The sequence below is a fragment of the Caretta caretta genome, chromosome 1 (assembly GCF_965140235.1).
Source record: "Caretta caretta isolate rCarCar2 chromosome 1, rCarCar1.hap1, whole genome shotgun sequence".
Taxonomy (NCBI): Eukaryota; Metazoa; Chordata; order Testudines; family Cheloniidae; genus Caretta; species Caretta caretta.
Genome location: NC_134206.1, coordinates 288,246,526 through 288,274,443, shown reverse-complemented (window position 1 = coordinate 288,274,443; position 27,918 = coordinate 288,246,526). Strand labels below are relative to the sequence as shown.

General features: G+C 41.9%; 1 protein-coding gene across 1 annotated transcript; it reads right to left on the bottom strand.

Annotated features, from left to right (window-relative positions):
* Nucleotides 1-27,918, bottom strand: BEST3 (bestrophin 3). The gene is made up of 9 exons (XM_048835798.2): nucleotides 27,767-27,918; nucleotides 25,097-25,191; nucleotides 24,295-24,528; nucleotides 16,074-16,228; nucleotides 15,273-15,350; nucleotides 14,671-14,823; nucleotides 5,487-5,567; nucleotides 3,855-4,006; nucleotides 1-941 (listed from the first exon to the last, which is right to left on the bottom strand). Exons 1-9 carry the CDS (start codon nucleotides 27,916-27,918, stop codon nucleotides 20-22), a joined length of 2,022 nt encoding a protein of 673 aa, XP_048691755.2. The 3' UTR covers nucleotides 1-19.

Below are 27,918 nucleotides of genomic sequence, written 5' to 3'. Positions count from 1 at the left end.
GAAGATTCTGACAACCTTGTCAGAGATTTCCTTCATTCTTCTCGTGAATGAATTCTAGTATAGCTGTTTCTTTAGCATCCAGATGTTCCAATAAGTGATGCATATCAACTGTATCTCGAGCAGCAGAGGGAGCAGCAATGTTACTTTCACCACGTAAGGTGCTTTGTCCAGAGGGTGTTCCGAAATCCAATAAAAGAGGTGCAGCATCTGTATGCAATGTAATACTGAGCGTATGGAAGTCTGGGGAACATCTTTCAGAGCTCCTGTGTTGATCTTTGCTATCACCTGCTGTCGTACTTTTGTGTAAATCAGGGTTTGGTTCCTCTGTTACAACGGTGAATGATTTATGCTGCCCAGAATCAGTAAAAGACATAGCCATTTCTGAATGAGGTCGTGGCGCATCCACAGGATCAGAATGTCGCTCAGCTGGACTGCCTAGGGGCTCCTGTTCTGTTGGCATGTTTGTGGAAGTGTCTGTCGGTAAAGTCTGGCTGTCTGACGCGTTGGGTGTTCTGGCCTCAGTTGTAGCGACAACTGCTTCGGGGACTGGCAAAGCTATCTTAGTTGTTGTGTCATTGACACTAGATTGGTAGCTTTCTAAAATGTTGGTTCTGCTAGTTTCACTAATAGTTGCTAGATCTATGCTAGCGTGCAGTCGGGGATTCCTGTCAGCCAGCTCATGTTTCTTCTTGACCTTTGAGGCAAAATGTCTCCCTCTAGAATGCATTTCTTGCAAACTGCTGATGTGCCCCTTTTCATGCGCAGGGAAAAACACAGAGTTCTCACTTGTCTGTCTACTGTAGCGCCTCCTGGTTGGGGAGGGAGCACTTTCATGGACACTCAGAAATCGCTTAACTCTTCTCAGCACTGAGGGCTGTCGCCTGTATTTCTCATCATCCCAGGGCCAGTTTTCCCCTCGGAGGAACTCTGTATCGGACAGCCTGTAAGATAAAGCGATGCAGCGTGTGTCACTCTGTATTTGTTTTATTCTAGAATCACAAGAAGTGTAGTGTTTGCGGTAAGGTTTCATGTTCAATGGAAAATAAGGTTTATATAATGATCCATTTTTTGTCTGCCTGTCATTAGCGGAATGGAGCTACATTAACAGTGAGTGATGAGAGTCAGAGAACTTAAGGAACAAATGCGTTCCTAATAAAGGGCCTCCATGAGGTATAGGAGGAACAAATAAGAGCAAAGTGGGGCTGAAAATCTTCAGAGGCACTGAAAGGGGTGAGGAGCACAGGCAATGCTGATGTGTTCTCCCTCCTGTCTCAGAACAATGGAACGCTCCTTGATGGCAGCTCCACATGATCAGAGCTTTGCGGGAGCAGGAGGAGAACAATTGCTCTGTGCAGTGTATTCCTCATTCTATCAGGAAGAGTCTCAGGCAAAAGTTAATGGTGCTCCTGGAAGTGTGGACAGTGTTTAATTTGTGCCAGGAGCTCTAGCACTTCTCGGCTTGGCAGTTCATAGCCCCAGAACCTCTAGGCTTGGTAGTTCATAGCTCCAGCACCACTGGGCTTGCCACTTCAGTTATGAAAGTAAAAAAAACTGCTTGAGCCCCAGCACCTAATTGCTTGAGCCCCGACACCTCTCACATTACAAATTAAGCACTGAGCATGGGGTAGGATTTTCAAAAGTGCTTAAGAGATTTAGGAGTAGAAGTGCTATTGAAAGTCAATGGGCCTTGTGGTCCATGTCTCTTAGGTCCTTTTGAAAATCCCACCCATTAGTTTCTGCTTTTCTGCCTGGCTTCTGAGGTTAATGACGAGTTACTGCAGCCACACCATTTGGTGAGTGGAGCACATTTAGTACTTGCCATGGGGTGTAAAGACAATGGGAGGGAACACTAGAAGAAGTTGACTGTCCTGAGAGCAGGGATTTCAGGTATGGACATGGCAACTTTGATGGATTGATTAATTCCTTCCAATACTTATAAATGGGATGCTCTGTGACAGTGGATGATTTAGTTTGGCAGAGAGCACCAGGGAGGATAGACTTGTCGCTAGGAGGAGGACTAGAATGAAGGAGGAGAGTGGTGAATCTTCTTCCTCTCTGGAATTTGGCTGACGTGAGCCATGCTTTAGATATTTGTTTTGGACTTGGCTGAAACAAGCTACACCTTTAGACCTTGGTTTTGAACTCTGGCTGAAGGAAACCTTGTTATATTTGTTACAGCTGGTTGGAAAAAAACAGAGAAATGGTTTGGGGAAAAATACAGAATTTCAAAGTTTTTACCATTTCAAAGGATTTAAAATGGAACTATATATATATATATTTTTTTTTTTTCATGAAATATTTTTTATAAAAATGTGAGAAGTTTGGACTTTGGGTCCTCCCTGTTCCTCTTTTTTCTCCTCCCCCTTTCTCTTCACAGAATGCAATAAATCAAATGATGGCCAAGGCGTGTTTTTTCCTTTCATTTTTCCTTTTGCTACTCTGTAACTTTTCCAAAGTTGAAGAACTATGGAAAAGTTACTGTGTGGCAAAACGAAAATTAGGAAAAAACATCCTGAACACAGTTCTTTCTGTTGTATTTTGTGGCAAAAAAGAGAATTAAGGAGAAAAAACTAACCCCTCCAAAAATTTCAACCTTTCTGGGTTCAATGAAAAACTGGAAATTTTTTTGAAAAAAAAGAGAAAGTTTTAGGTTTTGAAAAAGCCACTTTTGCTTTTTAAAAAAGTTTCAAATGAAAAATTTCTACCAGCGCTAGTATTTGTTTGGTTCTTAAAGGGACAGGATATTCTTCATGTTCACCGATCTGTTTTACGCTAGAGCACATCATACGTGTTTTAACTCAGCCTTTCATGCTCTGCCTGGCCTGTCCCCTTATTTTATGAGGGTACATCTATACTGCATGTTTCTTTTGGCAAGCGTGTAGTGTACATACTGCCCAGCACGGATATAAATAGCAGTGTAGATGGAGGGACATGGCTTAGGTGAGTAAAGTATAAACACTCCTGAAGGGTGTGTATGTGAATACATACCTTCCACAGCTTGCTACTCACTACTCTGCTAAACATACCAGCGTAGTGTCCCACTGCCAGAGCCTTTCTCCATTGCAGGAAGAGACTCTGCCAGCAGGGAAAAGGTCCGGCAGGAGGGAAAACAGACTTTCCCCGCTGCCTCCCCTCTGCCAGAGCCTCACTGACACGTGTAGCTACAGACGGCAGTGCGGACACAGCCTACTTTTCACTGTGGCGTGTAGCTACACGTACACCACACACTTCCACCAGCGGTGTAGATTCAGAGTGCCAGAACAACGAGCAGTGTCACATACTCCGGCTGGTTCTTTGCAATAGGGTTGGTATACATGCAAGAAAACAATTCTGGGTTATTATTAATTGAAAAGTCATAAGACCATTTCTATAGTTTGTCTCCCAAAAGGTCTGGAATGATCTTACCCAGCAAGAAGAAAGGGAGTGTCTGTATAAGAAACAAGCAAATAAATGGGTATTGTGCTAATTGTTGTATCATGTACATAGAGGATTTAGTACCTTGAAAATTTCTTTGAAAAACCTTGCTGTTTCTTTGGTTTATGCTGTTTTATACAGCTACAATACCACAAAAAAACCAAAGGGCTAAGTTTGTGTCACTCTCCTAAAAGGATCATGTAAATCACTAGTTTTCTAATGGCCACTGAGCTTTCCCAGGCGTTGAATTTGTACACGTCTGTGCATATCAAAAGAAACCATTACATAGTTTTAAACCTATTTATTTTTAAATGTTAAACTTCAAATTTGAAGTCATATTTATGCATGATATACATTTAAAATCCATAGGCCATTATGATGATTGGATACACATTTTTGTAGCCTTAATGACATCATGAAAAGATGGCAGCCTTACTTACCCCATTTCAATAGTTGAGCCAAGGAAAGATGGAATACAGTAATCGGCAGCTGCCAGTGTGTATGGTGGCTGAGCAGCTGAATCATTCCAGTAAATATCTTTGTCCATCTTTGGTAAGTTCATGTGCATTTCATCCACAGCCAGAAGTGAGACCTGGGGTCGTAGTTGTAATTACACTACTTTAAATATGGTTTTGTGTGTAATATACTATTTCCTGCTATATGGGAAATATTCTTTAGGAAATAAGTTTTATGACATTATGTAAGATGTACATAGTGACTATAGGCCTGATCCATGTTAATAGGCACTATATAGAAAGCTGAAATAGATTATTTCTGCTCCCACAATGGCAACAAATTTAATTGACTTTAATTAGAATGGGATAGAGCCCCAGACGTTTGCAAAACAATTCCCTTCATCTTACATCACATTTAATCACAAATGATAAAGTATTAACTTTTCTGGCAAGCATTCTTATTAACTGGATTATTTAGCTAAATGGTCATAGAATCATAGAATATCAGGGTTGGAAGGGACCTCAGGAGGTCATCTAGTCCAACCCCCTGCTCAAAAGCAGGACCCATCCCCAATTAAATGTGATTCTCTGATGTGCCATGTTTTCAGGAAATATATGAGGACTATTATTGTGCTATTTGTAGAGATGTTTCTTATGCAGAAGTTCACACAGAGGAATCTTTAAGCAAACTTTGTCCATATTTTTAAAAATATTTCCAACAGAGCACGTGAACAGCCTTGTACCATTGACTTACGTATGTAAAAATAAAGGGCTCAGCTGTGTCTTTGTGACAAGTTGTCTTTAGCTGCATTCCTCCAGGAATGGCCAAGACTGACTCAGAGCCCTATATCAGGTGCAGATACTTCTCTGATGATGGGGGCTCAGCTGAGTTGGCCAGCACACTGTGAGGGGTGGAACCAAGGTTGCCTTGATTGCCTGTGACTCCTCCCTCCGCCCCCACTCGCTCCACACCTGCTCTGGAGTGGTGACCCCATGGAGACTGGTCACCTTCCTGTTCTGCTACCTCCAAAGTGAGTTGCCCATGCAGGGAAGTAATGGAGCTCTTCATGTGCCTTACTCTCCTGGGTGGCAGGGTCACAATTGTGCCATAAGAGATGTAGGAATAATTTCAACAGCAAGATTTGGCAGTGCTGACTTCTCCTGTAAATTATTTACCTGCTCTCTGCTCTGTACAAATATAGGGCCAAAATCTGCTATCCATTATACTGGTGCAACCTTATTGATTTCAGTGAGTTTGCAAAGGTGTCAATGAGAACAGAATTTGGTTCAGAGTAGTCTTGCCAGGATCTCCTACGTGGCTGAACTGGTGAGTACAGGCAGGGTTACACGAAATGAGCTTGTGGTTAAAGGGCAGCTCAGGTGTCTTCACTTTGCATCCTTTCCCCAGCAGACAAGGCATATGGAATGGTGAATTAATAATATATTGACTCTAAAAACAAAACATGGAGGATTCTGGAGATATGATCCCCTTTGGGTAAAGAATCATTTTGTATAACTCTCAGTCCCACTAGCTAGTGTCTCAGACCTATAAGGAATACATTTATAATATATTACAGTAAAGCAGAAGAGAGGAAAGTAGAGACCAAAAATACTGACCTGCAAATTTCTATCAATGCACCAATTTGTTTCAAAATCATCATCATCTTCCCCAAATGGATTAATAAGCTGCTCAGCAACCTACAATTAAAATCACAGACTGAATAAATGCCAATATGCAAAGCTTAATGCTGTTGCCTTAAAATGGCTTTGAAGAGACTGACTGTTAAGATTTCATTTTCTCTTTCTCCTGTGCCCCTTGTTTCCCCTAACATGAATTCCATTGTGATGTTTTGCCAGTCTAGTTGCACTGACTCAGTTGTAAAGGTACTTTGGCATTTTAGGTAATGTCAGCATATTAATTTTCGTTTGGTTACAGGTAATACAGATCTTAATGTATATGGAATTGCAGTGATAAAATTAACATATCTCAGACTTCTGCACCAAATAACTAACAAAGTTATTCCTACCGGGCAGCAGAGTTGGCCTTAAGTCACTACACCTTCAGGAGGTACCTTTAAGAAAATCAGTGTCTGTATTTCATAAAGGTAAGCCTGAACCAAAACAGATCTGTACTCCTCTGAACACAGGGAACGTTCAGCTCTGGGTCCCAGCTTTGAATTTAGCAGTCATGAAAGCTGTTTGATTGACTGTCCTGGATCATGAAGTGTTGTAACTGTGTCAGTCCTGGGATATTAAAGACATAAGGTGGGTGAGGTAATATCTTTTATTGGACTGACTTCTGTTGGTGAGAAAGACAAGCTTTTAAGCTTAATTACTTCAGGACCTGAAGAAGAGCTCTGTGTAAGCTCAAAAGCTTGTCTCTCTCACCAACAGAAGTTGGTCCAGTAAAAGATATCACAACACCCATCTTGTCTTGCCGGATAGTGAAGTCATCCGTATACAGTATCTGTAGAATAAGCACACAGTACCTAGGCAGTGCTATGGGACGCTTTCCCCACAGTGCCCAACAAATGTATCTCAAATTGATCTGGGGGGAACCATATTTAGAGAGCAGATTGAACTATCCTCTCCTTGCAATACTGTCAGTCACAACTGTGGTGGTTCTAAAGTGGACACCAATGCCCTAGGAACTGTACTGAGACCACCTGTTCATTCCATGTAGGTCTCTGTGATAAGCTGGGCCTCTCTCTAGGGTCACAGTCAGGCGGTTACAGAGTCTCTTTCCCTTTAAAAGTCTTTTCCCCACTTGGGAACGTCATTCCAGACTTTCTGGGGTCCCATTTAAGGGAGTGTTCATTCTCTTGGCTTCCTTATAAAGGTCTAATTTGTCCTTGTGGGCAGTAGAGGCTTGCTAGCTGTTTCCCTTCTCAGTGACCCTGGAACAAGCATCAGCTTGCTGGGGCACAGAAGTTTTCTCGCTGATTGCACTTCTTTCTGTGACAAGCGCTCCTTTTAAACTTGCTTCCTTCAGCTCGTGCAGACCCTGCAGGTGTGCCTATCTGATAGCAGGTGAACCCAGAGGGGCTTGTTAGCTTTCTCCAGACTGGGGTGGGGGAGTGCCCCAACACAGTCATCCAACACCCACATCTTTGCAATAACATTTGATTAGTGGTGACCTGGACTGGATTTGAATTGGGGATTTTGCAGCTAAAGGCTTTGCATCCCATTACTAGCTTTCTCAAGGGGAGGAGGATGGCAACCTTCACGCAGTCCTCCCTGCACAATCAATGCCATCAACATGGCGACTGAATGCTGACTGATGGCCTCACTGTCTAAAAAGCAACTCAGGGGACCAGCCCTCTCAACTGTCTATAATAGTCTTTTACCCTGCTGAAAACATCACAGCTGGAATCTCCTCGAAATCAATCACATCCCCTTTCCATCCTTAAGTCTGGTCAGCATGACCCTGTGATCGGATAGCTATTGTTGAGCTTGCAGCCACACAACAGTCATACTGAGTGTTTCTCTCTAGCCTGGTGTTAGTCAAGAAAAGCATGCCGCCTTAAAAATGGAATGCAATGAAAGCCAGGGTGCCCTTTTACCTGGCTTATTGCAAACAGGAAACAGACTCTACATTTTGTTTTTATTCAGACTGAATTATTTTAAATTTTATTTTGAAATCATTTAAGTTGAGAAGGAGGCTCGGCCTTCAGGAAAGCAGGGGGCTCCCATTCTGTAGTGACGGTAACTGGGCAGTGTGAGGCTGGGACAAGGTCTTTGCAATGGGGCTAGTAAAGGAATCCACCTGAGCTGGCAATAGCCTTCTCCGTTTTTTTCTGAAAAAAGACGTATCTGTGGGATGGGGGACATGATCACAGGGAGAGGAAGAGATCTCTGAGACGGCTTGAAATTTGTGGGAAACTCAGACTGTCCTCTGGGTTTAGGGCCTGAGACTGAAGCTTCAAGAACAGGATGAGCTGGAACTTGCCCTAAAGCTGGGGGCGTTTCCAGCCAGCCTCTCCCTCAACAGCCCAGGAAAGCAAGGCTGACTCTTGTAGCCAACAGGAAAGTCAGGATTGCAGTACAGGGCTATGGACAGCTTTGCTGGGAAGACGACTGGCCAGAGGGGTTTCTCCTAGCAAAAGGGGAAAATGACACACCATTTCCCCCTTATGTTTGCTCTTTCTTTTCAAACATCTGGCTTTCATTTGGAAAAGCCTTTGTGAACAATCCCTGGGGGAAGTCGTATGAATCCCAGAAAGCCCCGTGTAGGGGCAGGTTTTGTACTAACTTTGGAAAGAATTCCACAGTGTGGCCTTTGTTTTCTTTGGAATGCTCCACTTACAAAGAAGGGCTGTATATATAAGAATGGCCATATTGGGTCAGACCAATGGTCCATCTAGCCCAGTATCCCATCTTCCGACTGTGGCCAATGCCAGGTGCTTCAGAGGGAACGAACAGAACAGATATGTCTATGTAAGCAGTGTCAGGATGAGCTCCACCCTGACATCTGGTGGTGAGGTGTGGCAAGTTGTGGAAAAGAACTTCAGGGGCTGATCTCATTTGCATAGGCACACCCACCCCGCCTAGAATGAGGCCATAGCTGCCCAAATGGTCACTTTGGCTGCTGTGGGATCCCCAGTGTCTCTGTTATTGGGGCAGGAAGAATGAATTGTTGTTACGCTGATTATGGGAACTGTGCTTGGAACTGTACTTGGCCTTTTGTTATGATGGAGGGACTCACCATCAACTAAGTAGCACTTGCTAGGCAAGAGTCTTGGGTTTTAAAACTCTGTGAGGGGAGAGAGGCTGGGGACAAGTATTAATACTTGGTGGCATGGGCCCCTTGGTGAGGGCCTTACATGCTAATTGCACTTCCTCCTCTCTCCACTGTGGAATATCAGAGCTAATTTTGATTCCATTAGGAGTCTAGTTACAGGCTGCTGAGCTCACTTTGGGCTAATAGTGCACCAGCACTGAGGCTGCCCTACTACAAGCTGAATTCACCAAAGAGCTGAACTGACTAAGAGCAGAAATCACTGAGCGTTGTGTCAAGTAGTGGGGGAGCCTGAAGATATATTGTGGAGCAGTTTGCCGGACGGCTGGAGTGCCTTGTGGACAGGCTGGTGGAGCAGTTCGTAGGATGGCGGGAGCTGCTGGTGGGACGTGGAGCAGTTTGTGGACCGGCTGGTGGAGCAGATCGTGGGACAGCGGGAGCTGCTTGTGGGCTGCGGAGCGGAGCTGAGCGAAGGAGTTCGTGGGGCGGCTGGCAGAGCGGAGGCCTATGGAGCTGTGGGGCGGTCAGCTTCAGATCATGTAAGGTGCCTCTTATCCCCATCCCATCTCCACCCAGGTTGGGAGGTAAAGCTCCACAGATAAACTTTCGAACTCTGGGGCTGCCCTGACCAGGGACAGAGACTTTTGGGTCACTGGACTTTTGGGACTTTGGGTGATTTGGGGTTGCTGGACTCAAGAACCAAAGGGAAAGGGGCATGCCCCAATTTGCTTGGGGTGGGTTTTTTGCTCATGGGTTGTGTTATGAATCCTGTTGGTGGTGTTTCCCCAACATAATGCCACATTGTTTCTCTCTGTTATGAAAAGGTTTTTGCTACACTCAGACTATGTGCTTGCGAGAGGGGAAGTATTGCCTCTTGGAGGCGCCCAGCGGGGGTGGTATATATTTGTCCCAGGTCACTGGGTGGGGGCTCGAGCCGGTTTGCATTGTGTTATTGGAATGGATCCCCTAGATATTGAACTCGGCCCTTGTTGCTGCCAACTCTGACGGGCAGAGATCTATAATCTATAATCTATGATTATCATAGAGGGGCACTCCTGTGTTTCAGCTGTTCTCTGGGGGGAGCACTGGATGTGTTAGTGACTCAGAGTCATTCTTTTAGGGGTCTACGTGTCTTAAATGAACCAGGAGGATCTCCAGTGGTCTTTGTCACTCTCCCAAATCTTGCTTGCTTGGGCTGGGTGGAGAAGGCTCCTCCCCCTTTCAACCTGCCCACTGATTCTGTGCTATAACAGTGTCTGGGGGTCTTGTGGTTAAGGCCCTGCCCTCAACCCAGGAGATTGGGAGTCAATTTCCCAAATCTACCATAGATTTCATTTGACTTTGGGCAAGTCACTTAATTTTCTGGGCTTCAGTTCCGCATCTGGAAAATGGAGAGACAAATACTTATTTTCTCCCACTGTTTGCCTGTCATGGCTAATTAGATTTCAATCCTGCAATTTACAATTTGGGGGTGAATTGCTGGGCCGACCCAGAGCCCCTTAGAAGTCAATGGGTTTCTGTGTGGGTGCAGCACACTCAGCCTGCACATCGTAAATTGTAAGAGTTAGGGCTTAGATTGGAAGCTCTTTGGGGGAAAGGGTCTCTTCCTAAGTGTTTGTACAGCCCACATTCAGTGGGGCTCTAATCTGTAGTTGCTCCCATAATACAAATAACTAGCAAGAGTAATAAGAATAATTTCCTGTGCATTTGTGATCTAGTAAAGATTTTTCTACATCATGCCATTCAGTGTTCACAGGAAAATTGTATCTGGGTCTCATGCACTAGCTAGGGGAAGATAAGAATTAAAATCCCAGACTCAGCGAGGGAGGAGGGGAGAGATGCCTTTGGTATGTGGCATTAACATTGCAAGTATAGCTATGTTGCTGCTTGGATAGAAATAAACCAGAGAACAAGCTGCCTCGTGGCATCTAAGTGGAGCCACTTCCTCAGCTAAGTCAGCGAGCCCACAGCACGCACAGCACCTAACAGAAGCTGATAGGCACACTCAGGTGCAGTGGCAGGGAAAACCTCAGCCGGGGCCTTTTGACTGGCTGACCTGCCACCAGCATATAGCCCATGAGAACATCCTCTGAAAACGAATTCAGTGCAGTACAGTGAAGATCTATTTTTGGATTGCTGGCTATCACAACTGAATGGATTATAAATTAGTCTGGGACAAGCATCTCATGTGATGGGAAACCTTGTCCTGTGTACGGTATGGGTAACAAATCAGACGCACAGCCTAAGAATGGATAGCAGTTTAACCACGTTTATGTTATTGAACTGCAAAATAGTTCGAGACGCTATCTGCAATCCTGTATGAAGGCCCTGGGGAGTTTGTGGAAAACAGGATTTACATTTGGCCAAACTCCTGGATTCTATGGCACTCTTGGAGCAGCAGACTGGAAATTCAGTGGCAGCTTTGTTTAAATTGTAAAAGCAGCCCAGTGGCCCCTCTTTTTGTTTATTCTGTTATTAAATTAAGTTTATGCAGACTGTCACTACATTTTTGGGTTTTGATATAAAGTGATTTTTATAATGAAAATTACATCTGAAGTTGCCAGGACCAAGCTGGTAGAGGTCTTGAGCTCAACTAAAAAAGGTGCTATAGGTGGACTTTGGTATAGATTAAGGGAATGAGCATTCCAAAACTGAAGGGCCCATCTCTCATCTTCTATGATTACATTGTTGGATGGACAATCAAGAGGTCCAACTCCACTGTTCATAAGTCACAATTAGAGGCTGTGCAGCAGACTCAGGAAGACTGGCCCAGTTTAGCTTTTTATACTAACAATAAAACCTTTGTATATTAACAATAGTATACAACATACTACAAAACCTTATATACTAACAATATACTAACTAACCTTGGTATACTATCAATAAAATCTTGAAGAATACTCAGTAGAGAATAAGTCCCATAAATGTATTTAACAGGGTGAGTTTCTGCACCTTCAAAAAACACGTGTTTCTACTCCTAAGTGTGTATTATAACATACATACACAACTATTTATACCTTTGAAAACAAAAGGTACCTGATTCTCCCACTGCAGGATCAGACTAACTGCCATTAATTTTTCCCAAGGTAAGAGAATGAAGTCCACTCTTTTGATAATTTACAATGAACGATTTTGTTCTTTTTTAAAAAATATATATTTTTAAGGCAATAAGGAGCATAAATATCATCCCAGTTATTAAATTTAAAATAACATTAAACTCATCACATAAACCAATAATAAGCCCCCCCAAAACTCACTGTTTGGCCATTTCTTGTAAGAATGAATGTAAGACTTTATTCTGAATATTCAGAGTTTTGCTGAGTTGTGTCATAACGTGTTGGGGTTTTTTTGTATTTAAGATTATTACATTGCAGCTCGGTATATGTGTTAGCACAGAATTGCACAAAACGTGCATGACAGACAGTGAAACTGTAAATACTTGGCTTGATTTGGTTACAAACGGTTTGTGAACCTTTGGAGTGAACCTGGGATGATTTATGGAAAGAATCAGTGTCACACGGTTTCAGCGTGCAACCAGGTACAATGTGACAATTCTGACTGATTTTGACTCTGTTTCAGGGTCTTTCTGAACCTGATACATAGGCATGGACCTACCTGCATGAGTCAAAACCAGAGAAAATGCTTGCAGACAAAAGGACTCTCTCAATTTACAAAACTCCCCCAGAGGGCTTCCTATATTAGGCCCTAAAAATGGCTGGTTTTGCACAATTTTTATCGTCGTGCTAGTGTCAACTAGCTTTTCAAAGCTTACAGTAATGATTTAATGAAGCAAGAGTGAGATTTACGTGACTGCTGGGCTTAATATATGAATTTGCTTAGTACTGCCTGGTTGAGTTTTCATTTCAGTTTTCCTTTGAATTAATCTAGTTTGTTATTAATTGCAGGGGCAGGAATCAATAGGGAGAATATTGCTTAATTGTTTAATTACACACCTGATGAGGAGATGTTAACTGATCTGTTAAAAAAAAACAAAACAATGGCCATAAAAAAATCCAACTTCTTTTGCAGTTCCACGCTTTAATTAACTGCTTCATGTGATGCTAGTAGTGTAGTCAATATTAGCTGTCACTATTTCATTGCCATCTGAAAGTGGGTAACTCCATTTGGCTTCTACAAGGCAGGCTGACTTTGACCATAAGCAAAACAAGTGGTTTAGAGCTCTGCTCCCCATTCCTCCTCTGCAACACCATCTCCCCAACTGGACACAAAATTGGAGGGGAAATTCATGGCCTAAATTTTCATCCTTCTTTGGACATCTTATTGTCCAACTCCCAGGTCCTGATTCTTCAAGGATAATAGGCCCATATCCACAAAGGTATGTAGGAACCTAATCCCCAGATTTAGGCACCTAAGCCCAGATCCTCAGAGGTATTTAGACATCTAATTCTCATTGATTTCAGTGGCACCTAGGACCCTAAATATTTCTGTGGATCTGGGCCCTAAGTCCTAGTTTTAGGCACCATTGTTATCCAGAAAAACCCTGCTTGGCTGCTGCTGAACCCTGAAGATACCTAAATTCACTCAATGCCTAAATTTTGGGGGTAACAGTTCCCTTGATGCTCTGAAGTTTCTGCCTCTGGACATGTGCACACTGATGCCTCCTTCTAGGTATTTGGACACCCGTCTCCCACCTAAGCAACAGAGAGACCCATGAACTTAGAGAAACTAGGTACTCTTTCACCTATCTTGCCCATGGGGCCTGACCCTGTAACTGTGCTCAGAGGCCATCTACCGGATCATGGCCCATTCAAAATCTTCTGCTGCTCCTACCACCACCCTTATAACTGTTAGCCCAGTGGTTAGCGCACTTACCTATGATGTGGGAGACCCAGATTCAATTCCCCCCTCGGGCAGAGGGGAAGAAAGTGAACCGGGGTCTCCTACCTTTCAGGAGCACTAACCACTGAGGTATGGAATATTCTGATCTGGGGCTCCCTCAGTCTCTCCTGTGGAAGTTGTTCTAATTTGGATTCATGCTTAAATAGTCATTGGGTCAGAAAGAGAGAGAGAGAGAGACAGACAGAGAGGGAGAGAATGACTGCAGTCCAGTGGTTAAGGCACAAACCTGGGAGGTGGGAGACCCTATAGCCAGTCCCCTGGCTCCAATTACGCTGTCATTATTTAGCCACAGTGGAACAGCTTTGACAGATGAGATTGAGAGAACCCCACACCAGAATAGCTCAGTGGTTAGAACACTCTTTTGACCCCTCTATAAATCCTTTCTCCCCCTCAGGCTGACATCCAGGTGAGTACTCTAACCACTGGGCTAAAATGTATAATGTCAGCATCAGCACCACCTCCTCCTCTGGCTGTTTTATTGGATCGAGGCAGGTGCCTAATGTATTCCCACAAGAAATGGCTCAGGCATCTAAGATGGCTGACTCTGGGAGAGGGGCTCCTAGCTGTGGATTGCTAGCCAGGGGAGACACTTCCCTGCAACCTGGATTTAGGCGTGTAAGTCCATGAGAGGGGCAGGGCTTTGGACACACCCCTCTTGCCAGCATCTTCCATTGGATAGCTTAGTGGTTGGTTGGTTCACGATGGTTTTGTGAATAGCATTCTTAGGTACCTATCTCTTCCCATTCATTGTATAGGGAGCTGAGGCACCTCACTTAGACTTTGTGGATCACATTGTGTCTGTGATTTTCTAAGTGCCTAAAAGTGAGCATTGCAATACCTAGATCTCTTTGTGGATCCAGGCCGTACTTCACTGGGAGCTTTCAGTGCTCACCTCCTCGTAGGAGGTACTTTCAGGATCCTGACTCTTTCTTGCAACCACACTTATTGTAAGACCTGCCTTGGGTGGATTGAAAATGTAATGGATGATTTTCTAAGCTCTTCCTGAAGATCAGCCACTGGACACCTTGTGCTAAATTTATCCTTTTGTGTAACACCATTAAGCTTCAATGAATTTACAACAAATTTGAATCTAGACCCTTGACTTGAGCTGACTTGGGGGGATTTCACCTGTTACCTTTCCCCAAAGATGTAGCCAAATCAACACCAAATTATTTGTTGTTGTAGCTGACAAATATAGCTTACCTTAAGCCATCCTGCGTAGAAGAAGAATTGTAACAGTGTGAAGACTGGAATATAAATATCCAAGTCATGTCCTACATAGCCTTGGTCAGGATCCAAAAACTGACGTCCTATCAGACAGGCAAAGAAGAAGGTATAGACCGCAAGAGTAACAACCTGCAACAAATAAAAGCTACATTAAAATAATATAATAATCATTCTTTATGTATAAGGCACCACATTCCCAAAGGCTGCTGAGCACCTAACACAATAGTATTTTAAATATTATAGATAGACATTACAAATAAAATGGCAACATGATCTATTGGTGGCCACGGAATGGGTACTGCAGAATTCATAACCTACTCACCCCCAACCTATCAAACCTCCCAGTACCTTCCCAGCCTCCCAAACCATCCAGCACCTTCACATCAAACATAACTTAAAATATCTGGCCAGACAATCATCCTAGAGACCATGTCCAAGATGGCAGCTGCAGACTGCTCAGCATCTCTGAGAATCAGGTCACTTATGTGGGTGCCTAATTATGGACTTAGGAGTCTAACATTAGGCCCCTCTTTTTGAAAATCTTGGTCCAAATTTTGGGTATGGTAATATCTCAGTACCTGTGTGTAGACCAATGGAATTCCAACCCAGTTATAACCAAATAGAAGGCTACACCAAGACCGGTACTTATTCATTTCCTAAATAAGAAACAAAACAAAATGTGTGACATTCGCTCCCAAATAATAATGGGTTTGTCACAATTCATTTCACGTAAACGAAAGGCTGTAAAACAGTATACTCTGCACCAAATTTAATGAATTAGAAACTGATCTGTTAAATAATATTCTGTAGATCATCACTATATTTAAAAATTCAGTTGTACAATAGATTTAGGAAGCTTGGTGTAATGCTTAGCTTCTTAACAAATTATCTATTGTTCCATTATTTTAAATTTGTATGCTGTCCAGGGATATTGGCAGGAGGATACATTTTACATTACAAAAAAGGGTTATAGATTGTTTCATGATATATTTGGGCAGACTGTTTTCCTTAAAATAAATAAAATAAAATTAAAATGATAAGCCCCCTAAAGATAAACAACTTCTCCATCTTTTGGTTTTTTTTTAACTACAGTGGAGTTACTGTGAAAGTGAGAGCAGAATTTTGCTCACTGATTTGGTGTTTCAGTCAATTCTCTCTCATTTATATAAATACTGTCACATTAAGCACTTGGTGGTGGACTTGGTTTTGTGTATAGTATGTGCGTAGACAAACACACTTGGTACAAATCTAGAGTAAGTCCACTGAGGTGGGGAGGAAAAGACTGGAAAGTTGCATGTAATAGATAAAGTTATATAGGTGAACAGACAATGCATAGTGATTTCAGTATCTGTTTCTGTAGATTTATTTTTCCTACTTACATTCATCAGTGTCTGCAGGTCTACACTGTCTCGAATTCTACCCTCTTTTCGCGCCTTGTATGCTAGATTTCCAAACCAGACAAATGGAATCCAGTATTTAAGATGGGGAGACTTAAGATGATCAAAGTTTTTTCTTTCATCTACTGTCATAAAACCTGTTTACAAAAGAAAAATAGCTGGTTTGTAGTGTCCCAAGGTGCAGTTAGTTTGCAAATTATTGGTTCCTATGTTACGAGCTCAAGTACTGAAATAGATTTTTATGGAACATTAATTTCCAGGCACCAGAATGATTCTGAGCATTGTGTGTGTATGTAATATTTATATAAAACTACACTGAACTCTACTCATAGCTTTCCCCATTAGTTTCCTTCTCCCATTCTTCTCGGTACTAAACCCAACTTCCCAATATAGCGCATCAGCCTCCTTGCAAAATCTACCTAAATAACACTCCAGGTTTAGATAGAAAGTTAGGCCTCTCAAATAATATACATTAGTCTAAAAATAACTTGTTTTCTTATATGCTGCTGCTGCAGTAGTGCAGTTGTACTATACTAGGTATTACACAAATCACTCTGATTTAATGTTCTATTTTTAGGCAAGAAGAAACTAAATAATATCAAAAGATTATCATTCAACAATAGTTGCTTGTTTTGGTGTCTTAAAACTTGTTAAAAGTGATACTGGGGTCACAGGAGCTTCTGACTGATAAATTTTCACTAAAATTTCAAAGGAGTGAATGAATGAATGAAAGTGTGTTTAGTAAACCAAGTTCAATGGAGAATGGATTTACCGCCCTTAAAATGCTTCTCCGTAGGATTTTGTTTCTTCTGGTTTATTCAGTAGTGTTAAGAGAGGGAAAGAGAACTCTGCTCAGAAATCCCAAATCTCTGGGTTCACTTTACCTACAAACCCCTCCCCCAACCAGTTAGAAGGGAATTGGGATTCCAGGGGCAGAAGGAGATGGAGCCAGGATTGTCTCTAGCAGCATAGCTTCACTGGAGCAGCATTGTGCATATAGTGGAAGTGGGAGCAGCGTAGCCCCAGAGCTGGCTGAGAGGCAAGGGGACTTTGCCCAGGAAGTGGATACTCTGGGTTAGGGAGGGTGATCTCTCCATACCTGTTCCACTGTCCTCTTCCCACTTCTGCCTACTCAGTTAATGGTCTGGGAACCTCACATTTCCCCCCTGCAGTGGAGTGATCTGGCCCTGGCCACTGTCAGGCAAAAGCTGGTCCCAAAGATAGATTTGGGGAAAACAATCTTTTACTAATCCTAAGAACAATAGAATTGTTTCCATTAATTAAGTATAAACCATTTTTATACCAGTAAAACAGCCCCCTGCAGCATTTGTAACCTCCTGATCCCTACATTGTATTACTGCCTGAGAACCAGAAGGTGAAATTTACTAGAAACGGACAGTAAACAAAAGTGAACCACAAACATTTGAAGAGTTTCAGAAAACAACTAGCCATGAAGGAAATGATTGGTTCCTTAGTTCCTTCATGCCTGAGTTATTTGTCATCCTGACTATTGCAATCTCCTGGCTTTCTAGCTCTCACCTTTCCATTCTGTTCAAAATGCTGCAGCTAAAATAGTCTTAGTAAGTATCCAAAAAGGGTGGTGGTTATTTGATAATATTTGTGTGATGGTAATGCTTAGAGGTCCCAACTGCTATCTGGGGCCCTATTGTGCTCATGACTGTACAAACACATAGACTCCAGTCTTACAAACAATTACACACACATGTTTAACTTTACTACTGGGAGTCAAGTTAAGCACATGCTTAAGTGTTTGCAGGATTGGGACCTAAATAGACCAGACAGACAAGGATAGAGGGGGAAACAGAGGCAGAAAGGTGAAGGGTCTTGAACTGATTATTAGCACATTGTTTGTGTGTACAAGATAATGGCCCCATTTTAGGTATCCCAGGGTTAATATGTCACTATATTTTTGTAACAGGGTGAACAGATTTTTCTGTGTCTCTAGGAGGAGGCCACATCAGGCCAGACAGCAGCCTGGGGCTGAGGTGGAAGGGGGTTTAATTCCCAGCCAGGCTTCAGAGTCAATTTAAGGAGGTACTCCATGTGGAAGCTAATTAGGTAAAGATGGGCTTATTTAGAATGAGCACATTACAAAAGATGGCTGGGGAAAGATTGGAGTTGCTCAGTATGGGTTGTATTGTTTGTTTGTTTGAGTTTACTGCTCAACAACCGCAATTAGACCAAAGTGTTACAGACCACTGGAGACTAGACTATTATGTGCCACAGCCATTTTTTTTAAAGTTAAGATATTTATGCTTATATCCATTAATGATTAAACAGTTTGTCTGAGGGACAGTAATGGCAGGGAGCATTGTCCTTATTGCTGAATGCACTGGATTGCTACAGTATGAGCATGTTTAATCATTGATGAAGGTTATGGTGAAACAAGCCTCCAAGTAGTCCCGAACTAGTTATTTTCATTGCAGTGATAAAGGAAATACTTTCTGTTCAATCAATAACTAGGGAGGGTGTAAAACAGCAACTATTAAAGGTAACCATTTTTAAATTGGCAGGACTAGGTAACTTGCACCCAAGAGTATTAAAAGAATTGGCTGAGGAGCTCATGAACCATTAATACTGATTCTTAGCAAATCTTGGAACACTGAAACAGTTCCAGAAGACTGGAAAAAAACTAATGTTGTGCCAATATTTTAAAGGGTAAACAGGATGACCCAGGTAACTATAGGCCAGTTAGCCTAATATTAGGGTTGCCAATATTCCATATTATAAGGGATATCCCTTACTTAAATCAAAAATTGCCTTCCCCTACTACTAAATCAGTATGGGACACCTCTTATCCCATATTTCAAACAGGGAAGTAGTTCCGCTGGAGTGGTCTGGAGCGTCACTCTGGCACCTGAAATCCAGGATGGAGTGGCGCTCCAACCGGTTGGCAACTTGACCTGTTGCTCGGGGTCACAATGCCACTCAAATTTAGTCCAGTTGCCCCTTTGTCGCCAGAGCCCCACTGACAACTGCCCCTCCACTGAAATCTGAAATAGTGCCCCTGCTGGCTGCAGTGAAGCCTCCTGCTGCTGCTGCCTTCCTCCAGCCCATACCCTTCGTGCAACCCCCACCCCCTAGCAGTGTACAGCACTGGTGCAGGCAGAGATCAACAACTGCAGCCTCTGACTCAGCTCCTGGCACCCACATGGACCATGAATAGGAGCTGCAGTGGCTGCCTGGCCTAGTGTGCCCTGGGGTCTCTGCAGCCCCCAGAGCTGGAGAGCCTGGGCTCCAGGCCAAGCCCAGAAGTTTACACAGCAATTAAACAGCCCCACAGCCTGAGCCCCATGAGCCTGAGTCGACTGGCATGGGCCAGCCCTTGGGGTCTAGTTGCTGTGTAGACATACCCTCAGAGGCCCTAGGAAGGATGGGGAGGAGAAGAGACTTGCCCCAAAGGCTCAATTCAAGACTGGGACATCTGAGGTCTGTCCCGTATTTTTGAAGTACAGTGTTGGCATCACTAGAAATCCTGGGTAAAAGCATGGAACAATGTATGTGATGCAATCAGTAACGAATTAAAGGATGATAGCATAATTAATGTCAATCAACATGGTATTATGGAGAATAGATTTTTTCAAATAAACAGTGTAATTTTTTGAGGAGAAGAAAAGTTTGGTTGATAAAGGTAACTGTATTGATGTCATAGACTTCCGTCGGGCATTTGACTTAGTTTTGTGTGACATTCTGTTGGAAAAATTAGGAATTCATGGGTGGTACATGAACCTCCTATTCGGGGAGGCTATCCCCTTGCCCCACTCCTTCTGCCCAAGGCCCTGTCCCCACTCCCCTCCACCTCTCCCCCCACTCTCATCCACTGGGGCCAAAGGAGTCCTAAGTCCCCCACCATGGCTGGAGGAGGCCTGCCTGAGCTGCCCTGAGCCCTGACCCGCCCATTCAAGCTGCCCCTGGTCCACCCACCTGAGCCACCCAGAGCTCTGGCTGGCCAGAGGAGCCCTGAGCCCCACTGCTGCCCGGTCCAGGGTCGTAGCAGGAAGCATTAGTGGAGGTTTGGGGAGGCTTAGCCTCCCACAGCCTCCGTGATGCACCACCCATGAGCAAAATCCATACAAAATCATTGTAGCCCATATTAAATGGATTAAAAACTAGCTAATTGATATATATATATGTATTGTAAATGGAGAATTATCATTCAGTGGGGATGTTTCTAGATTGGTCTGTTCTTGGTCCAAAGCTATTCAATATCTTCATCAATGCTCTGGAAGAAAATATAAAAATCAAAGCTGGTAAATAATGGTGGGTACAGATAAGTTATACAGAGTGATCTAGATCACTTGTTGAGGTACCCTCATTTGAACAACATGCATTTTGTCATACATCTAGGAACAAAGACTGTAGATCTTACAAGTTGGGATGCTGTATTCTGAAATGCAGTGACATGGAAAAGGACTTAGGGCTCATGGTAACTGTTTGAACGTGAGCTCCCAGAGTGATGCTGTAGCTAAGAGGGAAAACGCGATCCTTGGATACATAAGCAGGGAATATCAACTAGGAGGAGGGTGGGCATATTACCTATGTCTGTGGCATTAGTGAAACCATTGCTGGAATGCTGTGTCCAATTTTGGTGTCCACAATTCAAAAAGGATCTTGAAAAATTGGAAAGAGTTCAGCAAAGAGCTACCAGAATGATTTGAGATTTGGAAAATTCACCTTATTGTGCGAGATTTAAGAAGCTTAGTCTATCTATTTCCCCATGTTAAGTATCCTAACACCTTCTTGTCAACTGTCTGAAATGGGCCATCTTGATTATCACTACAAAAGTTTTTTTTCTCCTGCTAATAATAGCTCATCTTAATTAATTAGCCTCTTAGAGCTGGTCTGGCAACTTCCACCTTTTCATGTTCTCTGTATGTGTATATATATCTTCTTACTATATGTTCTATTCTATGCATCTGATGAAGTGGGCTGTAGCCTATGAAAGCTTATGCTCAAATAAATTTGTTAGTCTCTAAGGTGCCACAAGGACTCCTGTTCTTTTAGCCTATGTAGTTTATCCAAGAGAAGGTTAAGAGGTGACTTACTTGCAGTTTACAAGCACCTCAGTGGGGAAAGGATTTCTTTGGCTCTTTACTTGAGCAGAAAAAGGCATAATGTGAGCCAATGGCTGGAAGCTGAAGTTAGACAAATTCAGACTAGAAAGAAGGTGCACACTGTTATCAGTGAGGGTGACTAAGCATTTGAACAAATTACTTAGGAACATGGAGGATTCTCCATCACTTGCAGTCTTTAGATCTTTCTAAAAGGTACGCTAGAGCTCAAACAGAAGTTGTGGACTTAAGGCAGGTATCACTGGATGAGATTCTATGGCCTGTTGTATGTAGGAGGTCAGAGAAGATGATCATAATGGTCCCTTCTGGCCTTAAAATCTAATCTATTAATGTATGAAATACATTTACAGGAAAAGCAAATGTGTAGCAATATTTTTGCTTTAGCAATTTTCAGTTTGACAGTGAGGTGAAAAATTGGCATAAGTGGCTTCAATAATTACTGGTTTCAGAGTAACAGCCGTGTTAGTCTGTATTCACAAAAAGAAAAGGAGTACTTGTGGCACCTTGGAGAGTAACCAATTTATTTGAGCATAAGCTTTCGTGAGCTACAGCTCACTGCATCCGATGAAGTGAGCTGTAGCTCACGAAAGCTTATGCTCAAATAAATTGGTTAGTCTCTAAGGTGCCACAAGTACTCCTTTTCTTTCAATAATTACTGATGCTCTTTAAGGGTCAGATTCTGCCACCATTGCTTAAGTTGAATGCAGGATCAACAAGTAGTCTGTTCCATAAAGCCATAGCTAACTATGAATGGGATTAATTGTGGAGTATTGTATTACTCAACATGAGAAAGATTAGCAGAATCTGGTCTCAAGTGTCCAGTACTGTAGCTGTGAAATATTCGTGGGACAAGATATATTCAGATGTATAGTGTTGATTATATTGTCATGACTTGTTCAGGGACACTGTGGTAGAATATTTTCTCCATCTGTTAAGAAATATATTTCTTTTCCAATCTACAGCAATGTATGTATAGTACTCATACACTGTATCTTTAAGAACAGGGTGTCTTTAGTACAGAGAGGCAGAAGTGGGTTAGCTTGCAGGAATTGCTGTAATTTTCCTGTGTGTACTAAGAGTAGTTGGCTAGGAAGAATGACAAAAGCTTCACTGACCTCTCAGGCTCAGGTAAACAACTTGCTGTTGAAAAATGCTAGGAAAAGGATTTCAAAATTCAACATAATTTTGGGAAAAGGAAGACATCAACCTGAGCTGGTTCTGTCAATAAGAAAAATGCAGTCGGCTGGGAGTTTTTTCTTAAATATTCTAAGACTCTCATGTGTATATATACAGCATATTTTAACATAGTGTAACATCAGTAACTTACTGTTGTTTCCTAAAATAATACAGTTTACAAGATACCATTGAAGGCAGGGCTTTGGAGCTGTGCTCCGGCTCCACTCCAGCTTCAGGCAAAAACCTGCAACTCCACTGCTCCGGAGCTACTCCGCGCTCCAGCTCCAGGCTCCGCTCCAAAGCCCTGATTGAAGGAATACAGGAATTGCTCTGTCGGAACAGACCAATCAACATCTAGTCTGGTATCCTGTCTCTGACAACAGCCAATTCCAAATACTTCAGAAGAAGGTATAAGACCACACCACGCACTTAACTGTGCAGCAGGGAGGTTGGAAAGGGAATTTATTTTGGCTTAGTTAGCAACCAGCTTCTGCCTTGAAGCATGTGTATGCTCCTTGGTAGACATTGGGATAATACATGTCCTTAGGGGTGGTGGGGGGAACCCATTTCTTATGAGGTGTAGTGGTGGTCATGGGAACTAAATCACCAGAATATTAGAAAAGGGTATTTCCTAAGAGAAGGGATAAAAGGTGCCATCTCATTATTCCGTGCACCATACAAAAATGACAATACCTATTGGGTTGGCCTGTTTGCTTATAAATGATGTTGTATGCTACCAAGCAATGGATCCACGTACCATTCCCAAACTCAGCTTCCAGCATGGATTGAGTTAAATCAAACAGACTAAAATCATGGTTTAAACCATCATCATAATCTTGTTTAGTGTTTGGAATTTTTAGTTATTTTCCTAAAGAAGGGTTAGTTCTCACTGGTTGGTAACCATTAAATTATGTTGATTTGCAATTAAATATAGCATTTACAACAAATGTGGTACTTCTTTTTGCTAAAGAGAATGCACTGTATCTGTACACATTTATTTATTAATTTTTTTATTGTGTTAGAAAATGGTGAATGATGCATTTTTTATTTACTGGATGATGATTGTTTACTCATGATTTGTGTCAATCTCTATTTGGATGGATATTCAAATTAAAATTTTTTGGTTAGTTAAATAAAACTGCCTTAAATGTGCTGGATATATAAGGAAAAAAAGGTTTATCAAAACATATTTCGCATTTAAAACTAACTAATTCAGTGACATGAACTGATTTTTTATGGTCACCATGTCCTCCTCTCATACCTCATTTTTAGTCATAGATTGGAAAAGAAAATCAAGCTTTCCTTCTATTTTGACTCCCAACTGGTTCCTTAATGTTGAATGAACTAGTTAATCAACTATACTAGTTGAATAAACTGAAATGAAGCTGTCAAAAGCTTTAGCAGTTCAACAAACTTTGGTTCCAGGTGCTTAGCCAGTGACTTCCACCACTTCAGTGGTTTGACTTTCTTTGAAACTTTGGCAGCAAGCATGTAATATTTAATATTATTCATTTAATTTAATGATTTTTTTAGATTATAGTAAGTTTAGGCCTTAACATAGTTTGTCAGAATTTCAAATTGGGTTGTTTTAAAAATAAACTCATATTTAATTTAAATTAAAAAAAACATTTTTTTTAAATTCACTCTGTCATCCTCTCACTCCCCTGTCTGAGAAAGGCTGAGTGCAGAGGAGATATAGCATGCTCAGTCATAAGGGCCTCATCTTCTTCTAAAATGGACCTAGATAAAGAATTTAGCAATGCTGGACTCTTAAGGGCATTTTATCTAATCCTTCTCTGCCAGTGGGTAGATTTGACATGGGGTGATCTGACAGGGATAAGGGATTAAAGAGAAGACAATACGAGGCAGATCTCCAACATCCCCATCTGTAAGAGAAAGGGAAGAACTTATTGGGGAAAGGAAATTGACAATACCTGCTTCTACCACATGATCCATGGTTGGAAATCTTTTGTATACAGCTGTGCTCACTGAGCGGAAGATGATCAGGGAAGTTAAATTCACATAACGCATTAGAGTCCTCCTAAGTAAGCGCCCGTATTCATCTCTTCCCTGAATGCTGCTAGAGATCAAGAACATAAGTCTGTCTGGCCAGGGCAGATTCACAAACTGGTTCCACCAGCGGTTCACCACCAAAGTAACGTAGAATCCTGCATGTTAAAAAAGTATATCAGCATCACTGTTCTTGCTGCAAAACTGACACACACTCAGGTCCTCTAATGTTGAGTTTTAGTTCATTCTGTAGCATGTTATCTAGGTTGTAAGGTAACTTCATTTGCCAGAATAATTGTTATAAAATATGCACAATATGATACAGTTAAAGCCTATTATTAAGTAGCTATTACATTCCAAAGGCCAAATCCTGCAAGGTCCTAAGTGCCTCATGCAAGATGTTGAGCACCCACAACTCCCATTCACTGAAATGGGAGTGAAGGGTACTCACTTCACAGGCTCAGGCTCAGATAGTTATTTAAACAAACATAGTTAGTGAATAAAAACTTAAATCTTCCAATAGTAAAGTGATAATTCAAGTACATGTGGTGTTGACTTGACAAAAGCAATTTGACTTTAAGGCAATCTTACTGGATGGCAGTGGTTTTATTGTGAGACAGATTTCCAACATGCCTTTCAGCTCTGAAATACTTCCATGCATTGCCGTTTGTGACATCCTAATGGAGGCAGCTTTGTGGATTCTTTCCACAGGTACGCTGTACTTACCAAGCACAAAGGTGACTGGGATTTGTTCAGCATATTTGTCACAGTAAATTGATAATTTTTCAAAGAACCGTTTTTGGCTTCCTGTAAGAAAAAATCTGTAGCAAAAATAAAATGTATATATCCCTTTGTAATACCGCTGCACACCTCGGATATAAAGTGAAGACAATTAAGCATAAATAACGAGAAAACTGAAACTAGGAGTGATCTTGGCTAATGTGCACAGATGAATCTTTAAGGAATTAAATTGATGAACATTTAGGGTGTTAATATTTGTAGCATGTAATAAGGCAGCTGATGGGTGGAGGAATATTATTCACTAGTCATAAAATGTTTCTCATTACTGAAGTGACAAAATCCACTTGTGCTATTCACCTGTAGTATGCCACCTAATACAAATCAATGGTCTTGCTGCAAACTACTTCAGCAAATGCATTTTTCTCCCATTTTTCAACTGGACTACTTAATAAAAGTGATCTGATCAGATCTTCTGAAACTGGAAAGGGGCATAAATCTCTACTTGCTGTTATGTGAAAACTCTACTCTTTCCACATCAGGAGGTATATCTCATTTACTACTAAGAAATTTTTCTTGGCGATAAGTTAAAATGCACAAAAAAATCAAATATATTTAAACTAGGGCAACTATAAGCCGTATGTCAGAAAAAAAGAATGGAGTACAGTGACTGATTCCCACAGAAAATGATAGCTAAGGAAATACAACATTCTTAAACACAAGCAATTATTTTATTTATATATAAAATCTTACAGTTATTTTATCCCATATAAAAGATATACATGGCAAATATTTGGGGTTGTTTTACATTTGTAAAATAAAATCTGCTGTTCGTATAGAATGCTTTCCACAGTGTACACTGAATAAAGGGGAGAGTTTTTATTTACTGATTTAAAGTAAGAATAGATTTTTTTTTAATTGAAGGTTTTTGTTGTTGTTGTTTCTTTACATGCCAGTGATTTAGTCTTGCTACCAACTATACCTTTCTGTATGCCTGTATATCTTGGCAGATTAGTGATTGCCCACATAGACAAAGTAAGTCCAAAGAACTTGTTTTACGCCAAAAAGAAAAATGTTGAGCTCCAATTATATTTCTAAAGAGGGACTGAAAAATAATTTGAAGTCTCCCACTTATTTTATCAGTGAAAGTCTTCATTCCATTAGAAATCTTGTCTTCACCGAGGTGAAATTCACCATGCGCAGAGGACTAGCATGAGACATACACCCCACTTAAGTCACACTTGAGGAATTAATTGGGACTGAAGTGTCACATAGGTCTTGTGCTGGCCTTTTGCACAGGAATAAATGTCACCCTGACTTACACACTGATCCTGCAAGGTGCTGCTGTTGAGTCTCTCCTCTGAGGTAGTGAGGGAGGGATCCACAAAAGCACTTAGGTGCCTAAATCCCAGACTTAGGGCTTGTCCACACTTACAACGCTGCAGTGGTGAAGCTGCGCTGCTGTAGTGGTTAATGAAGACACTACCTATGCCAAGGGGAGAGCGTCTCCTGTCGTGGAGGTACTCCACCTCCCAGAGAGGTATGTCAATGGGAGAAGCTGTCTATGCCTGGGGTTAGGACAGCATTATTGTGTCACTCAGGGGTGCGGCAGCATCACCAACTCCTTCTTCAGCTGTTTTGTGTAGAGTGAGGCAGGTGCCTCACTCATTCCCTTCAAGAAATGCCTTAAGTTAGGCACCTAAGCTGTCTGACTGCAGGGGGCAGATGCCCATTTGTGAATTGCTAAGCAGAGATAGGCACTTCCCTGCACCCTAGACTAGGTGCCTACCTTCAGGAGATAAGCAGGACTTAGCACACACCCCTTTTATCAGCATTTCCCATTGGCTAGCTCATGCAGCTCCTGGCCTAGTGTATGAGCTTTTGTGGATCACATTCTTAAGCACCTATCTCTCTCCATTTATTGTATAGGGATCCTGGTCGCCTAACTCGGCTTTGTGGATCAGAGTGGTGCTCCTGGATTTTCTAGGTGCCTAAAAGTTAGGTGCCATGGCACTCAGCATTGCAATACCTACGTCTCTTAATGGATCCCAACTTGAGTGCCTCCAATTTCTACTGAGTAGATGCTTGGCACCTTGCGAGATTGGGCTCTTAAAAACTATGGGCTCTTATTGCAGTCCTTACTCAGGCAAAACTCAACTTTCCATTTCCTGAGAAAGGACTACATAACTGGACCATAAGATAATCACCTTTCACCATTTCCTATTACATTGCCATCTATTAACTGGTGATGACATAGATGGATAAGTATGACAATATGTCTAGACTTCGCCGTTCAAAACAGGTCATTTAGTCAGGGCAGAGTTAGAGTGGCAAAAACCATGTAATGACATAGTAGTCCTGCAGATGTTTATATGGCATAACGTTTTTGGAACATGACATATACACAACAATCATCAGCTAGCAGGTGGCTGAGATTAGAATCACTGGAAGATGATGGTTCAACAGTAATTTAACATTCCAAAAATCATGTGAGATATAAATAAAGGACATTAAAAAAGGTCTAAGCAAAAGGTTATGTTTTTTAGTACAAAGTCAGTCATCAGCCAAAGGATTTGAAGTGTGAGACTGTCCCCTTTACATAGCATTTGATTCTTATTAAGAAGGAGACATGAATATGTCACATGGAAATGGATGTACCTGTACAACACACTTATTGCTGTGTAAAGACTAGCAAAGGCAATAAATTCCCTGTACAGCAATTTGTAGATGCTGCCTTTCCACCTGAGGAGTAATCTGTGAAATCCAAAGAAGGTGGCATTTGCTACTTTACTGGAGTAAGTGACTGTCAT

Coding starts and splice junctions, on each gene's coding strand:
- BEST3 (XM_048835798.2), bottom strand. CDS start 27,918: ATGACAGTCACTTACTCCAGTAAAGTAGCAAATGCCACCTTCTTTGGA. Junction 16,229..24,294: donor GGATCATGTGGTAGAAGCAG/GTATTGTCAATT, acceptor TTTTGTAAACAG/GTTTTATGACAGTAGATGAA. Junction 4,007..5,486: donor GCATTGATAGAAATTTGCAG/GTCAGTATTTTT, acceptor CTACGACCCCAG/GTCTCACTTCTGGCTGTGGA.